General features: G+C 35.8%; 1 protein-coding gene across 1 annotated transcript in view; it reads right to left on the bottom strand.

The window, feature by feature from the left end:
* ERICH3 (glutamate rich 3) overlaps nt 1-16726 on the bottom strand; it is a 111185-nt gene that overhangs the window by 36290 nt on the left and 58169 nt on the right. The window contains exons 9-11 of the mRNA XM_015142624.3: nt 14128-14314; nt 8151-8452; nt 1212-1448 (exon numbers count right to left, since the gene is read on the bottom strand). Coding sequence (XP_014998110.3) covers nt 1212-1448; nt 8151-8452; nt 14128-14314 — 726 coding nt within the window. The remainder of the gene's footprint in view (nt 1-1211; nt 1449-8150; nt 8453-14127; nt 14315-16726) is intronic.

The raw sequence follows: 16726 nt of genomic DNA, 5'->3' as shown, positions 1-16726 counted from the left end.
ATATTAATGAAGTAAAAAAAAAATTAAATGAAAGCATGATAGCATGTGATAAACTATGCCTAATAAAGAGCCCCCCAATAACCATAATATCCAATAGAAAAATGGGTAAAGCAAGCAATATATTCACAGAAAAGGAAATATAAATGGACAATGAATATTAGGAAAGATGCTCAACCCACCAGAAGTTAGGGTAATAAAAACTAAAACAAGAAGCTAGTATTTTTTTGCCCATAAGATTAACATAAATAAGATTAATAAAATCCAGTGAGTGGGTGTAATCACAAAACAGGCTTTCTCTTATATTCTTGTTAGGAATGTGAATTATATGACCCTTTCAGAAAGCAGTCTGCCAGGATTTACTAAAATTAAACATAAGCAAATACTTAAGGAAATATGGCCTAAAGATACAGAAATATCAGTATACAAAACAATAAATTGGCATACCATAAACATTCATATTGCTATTAGCAATAATAAGTTATCCATACATGTATTGACTTCTTGGGATACTTAATATATGTGCATAGTTAAACTGAAAAAAACAATTTCAAGAGTAACATGAATTATATGTTCACATATTTGTAAAAAATTACATAAATATTGGTATGTAAGTTTATGTTCTGGAAAGATACACTGAACTGTGGAAATAGGAAATTTTTAACTTTTTCCTTCCAAACAATTTGTTACATTTGCGATGTAACTGGAACACTGATAAGATATGGCTATAGTCATAAATGTCCTTTTTAAGATTCCTTTACGTTCTAAAATAGTTACAGACACATTTGTTTTACGTCTCTTTCATTAGATTTTTGAAGCTGCATTAATAAAATACGAAGGTAACAAATTACCTCATGCTCTCAAAAGTGGGAGCTAAATGATGAGAACACATGAACACATAGTGGGGAACAACAAACACGGGGGCCTATTGAAGGGTGGAGCATGGGAGGAGAAAGAGGATCAGGAAAAATAACTAATGTGTGCTAGGTTTAATACCTAGGTGATAAATTATATGTACGACGAACCCCCATGACATAAGTTTATTTGTGTAACAAACCTTCTCATGTACCCCTTATTTAAAAGTTAAATATATATATATATATATATATATTCAAGAGAAAAAAAGAGGATTATTTCATTAAATAGAAAACAAAGAAAAGTAGTAAACACACTCAGTAAACAGCCTATGTTACATGATAAGCTCAACAACTCGCCTTGTTTATCCTCTTCCAGTTCACTCTCAGAGCATCCATCATTCTCATCTTTCACATTGTCATGGGCATCTGGTGCCTTCTGTGATGAGGTTTCATTCTCTTTTTCAGGGTCTAAATTATCTCTTTTATCATCCAAAGGTGACTGTGGTATTCCATTCATTTGAACATCGGCCTGTCCTTCTTCATTAGCTTTTTCACCTTGTTTCTCCTCATCTATTTCAAAATCTTCTTCGTACTCTGAAAAAAGAAAATCTCCACTATAAGAATGAAAATAGAACCCCTTATCTTAACCTATTTCTCTCTAATGAGAACTTTGACTCCATTATCCTCTCTTCTCTGAGCCTTTCTTTGCTTCTTCTTTTTCGTTCAATTAGTGAATATGGAAAACTAACAGCAAATGATCAAAGATTCCAATCAGTTACATACACAAGAGCACAAAAGAAATGAAGCTCCAAATGACAAGGCTGAAACCTAATAAAAGTTCATTTACAAATGAACATCATCATCTAAAATAACCAAAATGGAAAGAGAAGAACTTGATATAAAACAATAAATTAGAAATAAATTAAAAATGAAGAGAACAGGATTATAATAATGAAAGTTAATTTGGAGATCCAGTGAGGTCATATTTCATACGAGAAGTGTTCAAAATATTTGGATATCAACTTAATGAATAGTGAAGTGGAAAAATTCAATTAATCAAGTCCAAAGGCCCTGAGAAGTAACACTGTGAATAGCACATTCTTTAAGAAACAAATGGACATCAAGAAAAGGCATTATGAAGGATTCTATATGTAGGCCAGAACTGAAATCATATGCATTCTTCATTCCTACAATAAATGAAATAATTACATTTCAATGATAAAAATTTATACAAAATAGAATATTCCTGTCACAGTCACGTATTTGCTTTATTCCCTGCAGAGGTGCAAAAAATCTGTAGCAGGAAAAGGAAATTGTCACATCAGATAAACTCCAGCTGTCCCTCGTGGTTATAATTTTTCACCTTTCATATTTAATTGTTCCCCCTTTTCTTCCACAAAAAACTAAAAATCTTGAAGTGACAACATGCCAAGGATAGAGAGCAAAAGGATCTCATGCAGAACCAATTAAGCAAATAAACAATTATCCTTAAAATAAAAATTACCATTAAAATAAAGGTTTCTCAATGTTGTGTGTTTTAGTTATTAGCTTTTCTGGCTTCTCTGTCAGTGCAGGGGTGGGTCTCTCGGGTAATTTACTTGAGAGCTGTCCACCCAGTGAAACAAACTTAATCTAGAAATGTATGCCCTGTGCATATGCAGAAAGCTCTGTAAATACAGAGAATGAGGGAGATAGAAGGGGAAAAGTGAAATCAAAACCTGTAACAAAGAAAATTAGATAATCACAAAAATGTTTCCACAAAAGAGATTTAATACATTTAAATACAAAATATGAATATCAGTAAACCAAAACTGTAAAATAAGCAAGAAGATAAAGAATTTGCTTTATATTGCTAGATGCAAACAGAAAATACTAATAAAAACGAGCAAATATTTTGATACAAGTATTACCGGCCAAGTTATAGGATAATTCCCAAGTTATAGGATAACCCTGATAACTATCAATCAATAAGCCTATTTTTTGAGAATTTTCTATGTTTAAGAGGATAAAACTGCAAGATAGAAGACACTACAATAAGACATTCCCTGCCATGAAGGACTCTCCAATTTTTATTGAGGGAATAAGATGTAGGTACACAAGAAACACTGAACTCACTTTATCGTAGTTTTTAATATGTGATCCTCAGTAATGTGTTTTTCAACACAACTGGGCTGGATTGCTATGGATTTTTATATAGGACATATAATTAATTGTGTGAAGTAGTGTCAAGTAAGCAGAATGGAATGAAAAGAGAGTGGAAAGTCATTTTAGGGTCTCAAGGAAGACTTCCCAAAAGAGAAAGGTGAGATTAGCTGCAGAATACACATACATATATCACACTACAGGTGTTTGCTACTGATCATAAGATAAGCAGAGGGCCAGAGAGAATATGAGTGGATTGCTGTAATTCCATCCATAGTGTTACATAGTAGTGAAATGTGAGGGTTTGGGAATCAGGCATTCATGTGCCCAAGACCCAGTTAAAACACCTACTAACTATGTGACCTTGGGCAATTTGTCTTTAAGCTTCAGTTTCTCCATCTGTAACATGGGTAATACAACGCTGTGGTGAGGATTGAGAGCAATAATCCCTGGAACGTGCTTAGCACAGTGCCATGAATAGCAGGTGCATAATAAATATTATGGATTAGTACTAATAGTCCTTGTGATTGCGTAGCGAAGGGAGTAGATTTTAGAACAGGAGAAATCACAAATTATATGTACTCCTTTGACAGCAACACACTTTATTCGAGGCACCTGATTAAAATCAGGCAGTACAAGTGCCCGCAATTAGGACACAATTACAGTTATATAATTGAAGCACAGCACATAAGTGAAGGAACATGAAGTGAACCACAAGAACAGTCCCGGCATCATATTTTGTGTTTTCTCTCAAATATAAAGTCAAGGCTGCCCTGGTTTTATTCTATCCCTGCTATCATCACATTTAAATATTAGCTTTCTATTAACCACAAGCCTTCCATTGGCATTATAGCTCAAAGCACATCACTTTTGTGCCATCTACTCACGTTTTTGATATGAATAAAACAGTGGCATGCTTTCTAAAACCTTTTACATAATTTCTTCTGTTCTCCCTATCCCACTTGCCTTCTTCTAGAGAATTTAATTAGCTTGTTGTTTACCATCCCCACTAATGAGGACGTGAGTCAACACCAGGTCAACATCAATCTAGCCACAACCTAATCTTGCTGGCCTCGATTCAAACTTCTTGCTGCCCTTTCATCAGTGACTATTATGCAGAGAGCTGAACCGTTGCTGCTGTGGCTGCGTTTTATTTATTTATTTATTTATTTATTTTTATTTTATTTTTTGAGACAGAGTCCGCTGCGTTTTTAAAAACGGAAATGGACATTTAAAGTCCATTAACTAGCCAACCCGGAAGAAAGACCCCAGGAAAAACTTTATCATAGGTATCATAAGTATAAAGTACATCACTCATAGCACTAGTTAGGTTGGTTTAAGAAAAAAAAAAGAAAATGAAAAGCTTCCACCGAACATGACTTCCATAAACCACCATGTCTTCAAAGTTAAAACACATGAAAACACATCCTATTTGTTAATACCTCTGTGATTACTATTGCTACAGATATATTAAAATTCTCATGCCAAGATAGGACAAAGACTAGAAGAGATTGTGAAGAATGGTGAGCTGGTAAAACTGTTCTAAGTGAAATCTTTTGTAAAAGATACACTATATTCGGTAGTAATCCAACATGAAGTCTAGCGCTATAACAGCCCTGTAATTATTGTCTTGGATTCCTGAAACACTTGGGCAGCAAAAATATGACGTGGGGAGGAAGATACCTAGAAGTTGTCCCTTTCCCGAAGCCAGCCCTTCCACAGGTCACCCCAACCCATGGTTATTGTGCCCCCTAACCAGGCTTTGTCTCCTGAGAATGAGGGACACACAGGCAGTTCTCCCTTTCTGATACTTTGGACACACTATCCACAACCATGTAGTGGGTAGGCTAACTTGTAATAGAAGGTTGTACAGTGTTTGAAAGACTGAGCTTTGGAATTAGACAAACCTGGGTGCAAATTCTTGTTCTGCTACTTTCTTTTTGTGTATCTAAGCCTCAATTTCCCAGCCTGTAAAATTGAAGTAATAATAATACCTACCATATTGAATGGTGAGGATAAAATGAGATTGTGTGTGCACAGTGCCTAGTTCAGTGCTCAGTGCTTGGCACTTTTATTATTGTTGTTATTACTGCTTTATGTATAAGTATATACAAGCATACCTATACCCCTGAATGTATACCTATATATATTCAATATACAGGTATACCTCAGGGCTATTGCAGGTTGAGTTCCAGGTCATTGCAAAAAAGACAGTCACATAAACTTTTTGGTTTCCCAGTGCATCCAAAATTATGTTCCTACTATGCTACAGTCTATTGGGTATACAACAGCATTATATCTAAAAAAATGTATACACCTTAACTAAAATAACTTTATTGATAAAAGATGCTAACAATCATCTGAGCCTTAGCTGGTCATTGTCTTTTTGCTGGTGGAGGTTATTCCCTTGATGTTAATGGTTCCTGACAGATCGGGGTGGTCGTTGCTGAAGGCTGGGGTGGCTGTGGAAATTTCTTAAAATAAGACAACAATAAAGTTTGCCACATCTATTGACTCTTGCTTTCATGAAGATTTATCTGTAGCATGCAATGTTGTTTAACAGCATTTACTCACAGTAAACCCTCTTTCAAAATTGGGCTCCATCCTGCCACTCCTTTATCAACTAATACATTTTATACATATTCTAAATTCTTTGTTGTCATTTCAACAATGTTCACAGCATCTTCAACAAGAGTAAATTCCATCTCAGGAAACTTCTTTCTCTGTTCATCCCTAAGAAGCAACTCCTTATCTATTCAAGTTTTATCATGAGATTGCAACAATTCAATCTCATCTTAGGCTCCACTTCTAATTCTCTTGCTATTTCTACCACATCTGCAATTACTCCCTCCACCAAAGTCTTGAGCTCCTCAAAATCACCCATGAGGGCTAAAATCACCTTCTTTCAAACTCCTGTTCATGTTGATATTTTTACCTCCTTCCATGAATCATGAATGTTCTTAATGGCATCTAGAATTGTGAATTCTTTCCAGAAAGGTTCCAACTGAATTTGCTCTGATCCATCAGAGGAATCACTATCTATGGCAGTTATAGCCTTATAAAATATATTATTTAAAGAATAAGATCTGAAATTACTCCTTGATCCATAAGGATAATAACAGAATGGATGTTGTGCTAGCAGGCATGAAAACAACATTATCGCACTACACATCTTCATCAAAGTTCTTGAGTGACCAGGTACATTGTCAACGAGTGGTAATATGTTGAAAGAAATCTTTTTCCCTGAGCAGTAGGTCTCAACAGTGGGCTGAAAATACTCCACAAATCATGCTGTAAGTAGATGTGCTGTCATCCAGGCTTTGTTTGTTTCATTTATAGAGCAGAAGCAGATAAAATTTAGCATACCATTTAAGGGCCCTAGGACTTTTTGAATGCTAAATGAGCATTGGCTTCATCATGAACTCACCAGCTGCACTGGCTGCTAAAAGAAGAGTCAGCCTATCCTTTGAAGCTTTGAAGTCAGGTGTTGACTTCTCCTCTCTAGCTATGAAAGTCCTAGATGGCATATTTTTCAATGTAAGGCTGTTTCATCTACACTGAAGACCTACTGTTTAATGTAGCTACATTTATAAATGATCTTAGCTAGTCTTCTGGATAAAATTGCAGCAGCTCCTACATCAGCACTTGCTACTTCACCTCACACTTTTATGCTATGGAGATGGCTTCTTTCTTTAACCCTCATGAACCAAACTCTGCTAGCTTCATACTTCTCTTCTGTAGCTTTTTCACCTCTGTCAGCCTTCATAGAATTGCAGAGAGTTAGGGCCTTGCTCTGACTTAGTCTTTGGCTTATGAGAATGTTGTAGCTAGTTAGATCTTCTATCAAGACCACTAAAATTCTCTATATATCAGCAATAAGGATTTCTTTTTTATCATGCACATGTTCACTTGAAGTAGCACTCTTAACTTCCTTCAGGAACTTTACTTTTGTGTTCGCAACTTGGCTAACTGTTTGACACAAGTAGCCTAGCTTTTAGCATATCTTGGCTTTTGATATGCCTTCCTCACTAAGCTTAATCGATTCTTTTGATTTAACGTGAAAGACATGAGACTCTTCCTTTCACTTGAACATCTAAAGTATATTGTATAGCATTATTAATTAACCTAATTTCAACACTGTTGTGTGTTAGGGAACAGAGAAGACCAAGGAGAGGGGAGACACTGGAGAACAACTGGTCAGTGGAGCAGTCAGAACATTGATTAAGTTCACTTTCTTACAGGGTATAGCTTATGGCATCCCAAAACAATTGCAATGGTAACAACACAGATCACCGATCACAGATCACCATGACAGATATCATAATAATGAAAAAGTTAGAAATATTGACAAAATGTGACACAGGGATGAGGTGAGCACATGCTGTTGGACAAATGATGCTGATAGACTTTGATGCAGGGTTGCCACAAACTTTTAATTTATAAAAAGTGCTATATTTGCAAAGCTTGTGCAATAAAGCGAGCACAATAAAATGAGACATGCTTGCATACGTATGTGTGTATGTATATATATGAATGTGCATGTGTGTGTGTGTGTGTGTGGTGGGGTGGTGGGTGTATGTGTATGGAGAGAGGGAGACAGAGAAGCAGGGGAAGGCAGGAGAGAGGAAGAAGGAGAGAACAGAGAATAAAGAAGAAAGCGAAAAACAGCAGACAGATAGGTTCTACAACCCTAAGCCTATAGCCAACTGTTTTTAGTTATGGAATACTCTATCACCACATAATTATATAGGTTGTACCTACCTGGTGTCAAAGCAAATTCATCAATTTCATGAAAAACAGTACATTCAAAAACTTTTAAAATAGGTAAAATTTTATTTGGCCAAAATGGTCTCTGCAGAAGTCAATAGAGTCTCTAATTCATATTGACATATACTCTATTCTACCTCCTCATCTCTGCAGGAAGAACCTTTAACCTTTCGGGGGTTAGGTCTGCCCTCCTCTAAGGTAGGTGACAAAGGACGCCACACAAAACAGCAGAGGAAGGAGGTCAGGGATACCCCACAGTAACAGAGCTGCCTGAAGTCCACAGCTGGGTAACATTTAATGGGTATTTTTGAAAATTTTGATAATCACACTTCAAAGACAAATGAAACAGCCGCAGCAACAAGAAAAGAAACTTGTGTTGTTGATTACCATATTTTAAAGTATTTTCCTGGTCGTCTTCCCAGACATCATGTCCTGGTTTTCCTTTACTTGTCATTTCCTCCACAGCAGTTATAACTTCTTTGAGCCCTGTTTTTATTTCTTGAGCTGAAAATTTGGCTGAGACAGAGGATTGGTTCTCCTTGATCTCATTTCTTTTTGGTATCACATACTCCCTCTCTTGCCTCATTTTCCCCTCATCCTTCTTCAGGTCCTCTCCTTTCTCAGTGCTCTTTTCTTTCCTAGATTTTGGCAAAGATGTTTTTTTGTCAAGGCCCATTGCAATAATGCACCTATGAAAAATATTAACAGGAAGTGTGTGTTAACCCTTATAGACAGCACAATGGAACCTCAAAGCTTTTGAAAGCACTTATCTCTTATACTAGTAAAAAAAGATACGAAAATATTTTGATTACAGTATACACTAATAAAAATAAACAATTAAAAAGCTAATTAAAAATAAACTATTCTTTTTTGATACTAAAATCTTGTAAACAAACACAACAAATTCTTAATAATGTTATCCACAATAATAAACAAAATAAAATAAAACATCAACCAAGAACTACAGTTTCAAACTAAAATCTGTGCCTTCAAGAATATTTTTGGTCCTAAACAGTAACATGTATCATAGATACAGAAATATAGATGGGTATATAATTTTACATACATAAAAATATATTTCAAGTCTTTAAATGAGAATTATGTGATAATAGAACATGCAGATTTATAAACATAGAGAAGCTGATATAAAAATGGTCAGAAGAAGCAAGATGCCATTCAGTCTGATAACTTGTATTTTAACAACACAACAACAGTAACAAAAGACTTACAAGACTGGCTCTAAATAAATATGATTGATTTTTTAAAGTAATATATACAGTCAAATATTGTTGCATCTTTTAGGTAAGTAACTCAGGAGTTTGTACACTCATTTTCATAGAACTGTCATTATTGCTTTTAGAATGGCCTTTTGAAGTCTGTACGACAGTCTTCTGGTGATTTTTACTAGTAATAAGTTCTTATTCCTCAAAAATGGCAATAATTTATAGAGGTTATGAAGTCATTCCAAGTCAAATCTGGTGAACCATGCAGATAATCTGAATGCATTATGACATTCAAACTTTTAAATCCATTATAACAAAAGTAATGTGAATAAATTGTCTTCTAAAGCTTTTTTATATCTAAGTTGATATTAAAATAAGAATTCCAATGATAATAATATATACATTAATAAAAATGATGATTATGATAATGATAAGATTATTGAGCACTCGCTGTGCCAAGCTCTTTTCTGGGTACTCTGTATCCATTATCTTAAGGAATTCATTATCTCATAGACGAATAAAATAAGAACTATCATCACCACTTTACAAATGAGAAAACTGAGGCTTAAAAGGCTCTAGCAGTTCAAGGTCACCCAGTACGTGGGTGATGGAGCTGGATTCTAGCTCAAGACTGCTAGGCTCCATCACGTCATACTGAAGCACAACCATATTGGTCTATTACAGGTGTAGGCCTCCAGTTCCTAGTTATGATATAACTAGGAGAGATGACTAGTTACACAGACAAATGTCACACTCTCTCAGCTGACACTAATACAATCTGGAGAAGTTTCTGGCAAGACCTGGATAAAATTCATGATCTGAAAAAGGTATCTGGTAGTTATCAGTCTCTTCATTTTCTTTCTCTAGAACTACTCACATGGCCCTCTCTCCATGTGACACAACTATCAGAGAACTGAATTTATAGTGGGTAGATGAAGGGGATCAGCAAGCAGTCAAGACCTGCCAGTCCCAGAAGAATAGGAATAATATATAAAATCTGAAAAATGCCTCAACCTGAACAAATCCAATGGTAATTTCTAAAACTGAAGATTTCACAAAATTTCAGCCATCTGCAGTATAGAAATAGCAAAGGAATTGATCTTAATACATTTTTCCAACAAGCAAATATGAGAACTGAGTTATATCACTTAACTTTTCAATATGTCCCCATAAAATAAAGCTAAAAGGATTTGCACTCAAAGTAACTATCAGGCTGTAAAAAATGAGATAACGAGATTATACTTATCTCACCCATATTAAGCACGATAAATATTTCTTGACTATAATGATGATGTGCTTAGCACATTGCTTTCCTTGGAATAAAGGTGTCATGAATCTTCACAGTATATGATTACTAGCATTGCCTTCTGTTCAAGCTGTTCTTCCCTTATCAATTGCAACACCAAATCCATTGATTTGGAGCCTCTGATATGCTGTTACTTTTAGTTTATGTTGTGGCTGCGTAAAGGCTTTGATGCCTCCCTACTGCATGCACAGACTTTTTATTGCCCATCTGCTGAAGGGAATTGGACAAACAAAGTGAGCAACATCTGCTCTCCTCGTCACTGACTACCTATTTGACTTCTGAATATAATTTGAGGTGTTGATTATGATTACGAAAGCTCAAAGCCGTCTGCATTCTACATAGTTAGGCATTTCTTCCCATGTTTCATGCTAGCAATTGAAAATTACTATGCCTCTTCAAACAGTTCCTATAATTGAGAGATGAGGACAGTTGTGGAACCTTACACTTTAGAAGTGACCACTGCTCAGCTTTTCTTGTTTTCTGAGGACCTTAAACAGGTAATTCCTAATCATTTTAGAAATATAATTTTCTGTTATTTTATTGTACCATGTCCTCCTTTTTCTCATCATAAATGTTTCAGGGACTGGCATTTTAAAAATAAATTAAAATTAATTTCATTTTGAATATATTGGAGGAATTAGTGTGCATTGCTTAATGTAACTAAAAGTATCATTATGGGTGTGACCAAAAAACCAAAGTTACAGAAGATAGTAAGTGCTATCAGTCTCCTTTGGGGTAGTTCTCAACTCTCCATGGAGTTCTGCAGTGTCATGGTCTCTAGAATAACCAGAAAAGTCTCAAGTGAGGAAGAGGACAAACAAGCAAGGCTCTAACGCTCACTCACCTAACCTTGTCCCATTTAAACCACTGACTCAACTTTCACCTGACCTGCAACAGGGAGACAGCCAATGGCAATGTACTGTTCTATTTTGGGCATTCACAGATTTCATTGGAAAAATGGTTATGAAGTTAACAAAACAATTGAAAACCATTCTTCTGTAAGAACCATGCATTTCGGTTGAGAGTCATAGGCCTTATTCTTTAATATTGCAACCATTTTGATGTTATTATTTGAAAAGGTTGAAGAAAGAATCTAGAGGGGACCAAGTGTTGAAATCATAGAAAGAATTATACAGAGGCTAGTGAGTGTGGAACGAGAGTAAACGCTGTCAGTCAGATTTTGGTACTGAACTTCCATAGAAAGTGCTCAGGGTTAATAATTTACAGCTTGGATTTATACCACAACCCCAAAAGAATGTAATATATTTGCACATAGATGATTGCAGATATTTATTAGCTTTCCTGGGAATTAAACAGAACTGTGTTAAATGACCTGCCCCCAAATAAGGAGATAGCATATCTGAGTTGGAATAGGAAGGCAGCTCATGTGGTCCCTAAGTACAGGTGGGCACTGATACTATCTTGCCCTAGGCCATTCAATCTTCCATTCTCTGGATGATTCTTTTACGCTCTTATCTCTCTGGAAACACCCAACCCCTCTTCTCTCAGCCTTATCCTCAGCTGATAAATGTATGTATTGTTTAAGAAATAGAAACAATCAGCAGAGAGCTTCCAGTTGTTCCCAGCACATCTATTAATAGCAACTTACATCTCTATCTTGTATGCCTTCTTTCTTTCTTCCTGTTACCATACAAGAATGTTTCTCCTCTTCTTAAGGCTTATACCCCTACTTGAGCCCTACATCTCATCTTCTCCAGTCTACCCAAGTATTTAGCTCCAGAAATTTCCACCTTTATGTCATACTTCACGTTTCTTCTTCTCTAAGGTATTCAATAATCCTTTGTATCAGCATATAAACATATTATAGTATCTCCCATCTTAAAAAATAAAGAGCCTTCCTTGAACCCCTACGTTCTTCCTCCTGGCTACCTCCTAATTACCATTCTTTATAGCAAAATTATTTTTAAACCTTCTCTATAGTCTCTGGCCTTAGTTCTTCTCCAACTATTTTTTAAATCCACTCCAAGAAAGCTTACACCCCAATTGCTGCACTGTAACTTGTGCCATGATCACCAGTAGCCAACACACTACCAAATCAATGTCCAATCCTGAGTCTTCATTTTACTTCACCTATCCACACATTCAACTCCATTAATCATGCCCTTATTCTTTAACCATTTTCTTTATTTCCAAGATACTACTCTCTCTAGGTTCTCTTTCTACTCACTGCCTTTCCTTCTTAGGCCGGTTCCTCTTTACCTCCCTCATCTTTTAAATAGAGTGACACTCATTACTCAGACATCTTCTCTATGTTCAATTCTTAAGCAATCTTATAAATGTCATCTGTATAAAAACTAGTCTCAGATTTGCGTCTCCAGCCTGGACCTCTCACCTCACCCCGGATTCGTATATTCAACTGCCTACTCAGCATCTCTACTTGCTTATCTTATACATGTCTCAGACTCAATGTGTCCTCAACCAAAACTGCTTCATTCCACCCCAAAAACCTGCTTCTTCCACAGTCTCATCTTACATACATGTTAACTGGACTTCTTTCTAGTTATTCAAGACAAAAAAAATTGAAACATCTTTGACTCTGCTCTTTATCTCATTTCCTGCATTCAATTCATCAGTAAGCTCTACCTTTAAAATTACTTCTAACTCATTCCACCATTATCTCTTCTCTGGATTAAAGCAGTTTCTGCTATCTTCCCCACACTCCCTTGTTTATTTTTCCCACAAGAGTTACTATTAGATCATGATAAGTCATTGCTCAAAACCCACCTTAGAAGATTCTCATCCTTCTCAGATAAAAGTTAAAGTCCTTGCAATGACTCTAGGACTCTACGTGGCTTGCCCTCATGGTTTCTCTGACCTCGTCTCCAATTTCATGGTTCTATTCCTTTTGCTTTGGTCAAGCTACCTTAGACACACCAAACGTGTACCTGCTTCATGCCTTCTGTATATGCTTTTCCTCTATCTCAAAAGCTATTTCAAGAAAGCAACTTTTTTTTTTCCTGGTTTCTGCTCAAAAGACATCTCATCAGAGAGGCCCTTCCTCACCTTCCTACATAAAATAACACAATCCTCATGACTCTTGTCTCCCTTCACTCCATGTATCTCCCTTACCCTGTTTTGTGTTCATCATGCTGACCATCTCACATATATTAATTTCTTCATTGGTATGTTATCAGCTTTTCCTCCATTAGAATAAGTTCCATGGAGACAAGTACTTTAGTTGATTCACTCTTGTGTTCTAGCTTGGCATCTAGCCAATACTTTTAGAAAATATGAAAGCCCATAAGCAAGACTCCTGATTTCAAACAGAATGTTCAATATGAAAGCTGGTAACAGTCAAAACTGACCTTTTATCATGCATTTTGTTATGCCCAAGATTGAAACTAAGGGAGATGATGAAAACTGGGTCAGACAGTAACGCAGGCAAACCTAACCTCTAATAGGCATAACTGAAAATGTCCAGTCAAGTAAGTCAGATGCTTGGCACACACTTTAAGGCTCAGCCTAAAACCAGTTACTAAGATGAATGAGGAAAAACAGACAAACAAACAAAAAATCTCTCTCCTTCCCTTCAGAAACAGTTCTTAAAGTGAGAAGAAAGAAGAGATAGAAAGTGAAATAATTTAAAATGTACTAGCTTTTATCTTCATCATATAACACCTCTGTAAGTCTGATTTCCATCTTAAAATTTCAAATTCAGCACACCATGTTACAATAAATAACCCTGAACTTAGATATTTCAGGCTCATCTATACTGAATTTTTTTAACAATTGTGAAGAGAAATGCATTCGTAAAAGCATTCAAAGAAAAATGTAGCAAAACTTGCGCTCTACCAAAGGACATTTGTTTCCATACTTGTAGCAAGGAGATGATCTCTCAACACACACAAACCCAAAGTAGCCTCGTTTGCCTCCGAGCCTGGAACCTTTTCGATGCTTGTATTCACAACAGGAGCTTAACCTGTTCACCTGCATCCCATTCAGGAAAAAGGTGAGACTGAAGGGGAAACCATGATGCCTTTTGGAAATAAACTGAAAAGTCTCTGGAATTAAAATAGAAATACATTAGTGAAAGCAGCTGACTTTGGACTAACATCTGTTAAATCATGTTTTTCTATTAGATAAATAACAATATTATGATCTAGATCGGGGTGTCCAATCTTTTGGCTTCCCTGGTCCACACTGGAAGAAGAAGAATTGTCTTGGGTCACATATAAAATACACTAACACAAACAATAGCTGATGAGCAAAACAAAACAAAACAAAACAAAATGTTCTTGCATAAATCTCATAAAGTTTTAAGAAAGTTTTCAAATTTGTGTAGGGCCACATTCAAAGCCATTCTGTGGCCCGTGGGCCATGGATTGGACAAGCTTGATCTAGATCATCTTTTAATTTGAGGACAATTTTTAATGATAAAATTGCATTTGATTACTTTTATTTGTAATAAATACTCCAAGTTTTTATAAAAACTCTTTGATTTTTAATAAAGTAATAATACCTAAAGTTATATGAGCACATACTATGGCCAGGCATTATGCCTTATTATCTTGTTATTTTTCAATCACGTGAAGTGGGAATTTTTCTATCACTAGATTCTAGGTCAAGAAATTAAGGCTTAGAAGAGTTCAATAACTTACTCAAGATCTTACAGCGAGTTGGCGAGTTAGAGTTTGAATCCAAACGTCTCTGTAGATTCCATGCCTCTATCTTGCTATGCCATTTATTAACAAAGCAGTTAATAAGAGAAGCCTACTGTGAACTCATTAATGCCTTTTAAAATGCTTTTATTTTTAGTTGTGACTTTAAATATTTGAATACCAACATGAATGAAGCAGTTATTTCATCTCCAAGCTATACTGAATTCTGTTTGGATTTGAGAAGACTTTGTTTTCCCCACCCACCCAAAAGTTCCACCAATAAATTTAGAACCACTGCCTACAATTAATAGTTTTTAATAATTCCAAGTCTTTATAATGCTCTTTGCAAAGCCCCCACCCTGCCCCGCTATCCCCACAGACATCCTAAACCCTAAGTCTGGGAAACTTTATTCTCTACAGAGTGACTCAAAATCCTGTGCCTCACGAATATTTCTTATGTCACTTCCTAAAAAAGAAAAAGAAAAAAGAGCCTCTCTGGACCCTTCCACATCTGCCAATAATAAAGTTGACAATTTTCACCTCTCTACTATGTACACATTTTCTATAGTTGCACTTACTACAATAGATTAAGATGTAGCTATACCAGTGGTTTTCAAATGTTAATGGTGTATCAGCATCACCTAGAGGGCTTATTGAAATACAGATTGCTGGGCTTTATCTCTGTTTCTGATACATCAGGTCTGTGGTAAGAACCAAGAATTTGCTTTTCTAACAAGTTTCCAGGTGATGCTGATGCTATTGGTCTAGGGACTGGCTTCTAAGAACCCTCCCTAATCTAGATGTTTGCTGCTTTACATGTTTGTGAAATCCATAAGAGCTGAAATTGATGCATCTTTTTTCTCCAAGTCCCAGGACAATGGCATAGAAGGCTCCCCCAAAATAATGAGTGAATTATTATTTTAATCTATTTTTAAGTTATTTAGAACCACTGTGTATACCACATTGTTCCCTTAAAAAAAAAAAAAAACTAAAAAACTTTACATTAGATGCAACTCATTCTAAAGAACAGACATATTAAAAAGGTAATTCAGTCATTTATACCTTAGTATTTCTGATGTAAAATTAAACAAATTTGGAAAGAGAAAGTTGACAAAGTTTAGAGTCTGGGAAAACTAGGATACAATATCTTTAAAAATCCTTCTGTCTTAATGATGAATGGATTCCTCAGGTGTTGAAAGCGAGTTTGATTGTTTTTGTTATAAAAGCTTGATTCTACACTCATGTAATATAAAGCATTCTGCTGCAGTGTCATACCCCACAACGTCCTGCGTTCCCAGTTCAGGAAGAGAGGGCAGTTAAGGAAATGTTGAGAATGGGCTCAGGAAATCAGGCCCTAAAAGTGACTGCCCTTCCATCTGATGCTCATGTAGCTGGAGAGCATACCCAGATACTACTCCATTTTGTTTTTTCATTGTTTTTCAGACTTCTAGAACAAGAATTGACACCCTTTGCCTTTACTCCTTTGTTACTTATTTTTGTATTTTAAATACAGTGACACCTCCCTATCCTGACTTGATGATTTCTTCATGGAGCAGTGGAAAGAATATAGTCTAGAAATTAGAAGGTTTTGGTCCATGGCACAGGTTAGCGTATCTTGGTGAGTCATTTAACTTTGTTGCCTTTCAGAATTCTCACCCATAAAATAGAGATGGGGGTGAGTAGAATGCACTCGTCTATCCACCACACAATCTTAAAGATTTTAGAATGCAAAATATTAGAAAGCATTATATATGATTATAATTACAATATTTGTACAGTTAATTATTTATTGTTCACTGACAATTGGTAGCACTG

Source organism: Macaca mulatta, chromosome 1 (assembly GCF_049350105.2).
Source record: "Macaca mulatta isolate MMU2019108-1 chromosome 1, T2T-MMU8v2.0, whole genome shotgun sequence".
Classification (NCBI taxonomy): domain Eukaryota; kingdom Metazoa; phylum Chordata; class Mammalia; order Primates; family Cercopithecidae; genus Macaca; species Macaca mulatta.
This window is presented reverse-complemented; position numbering and strand designations above follow the sequence as displayed.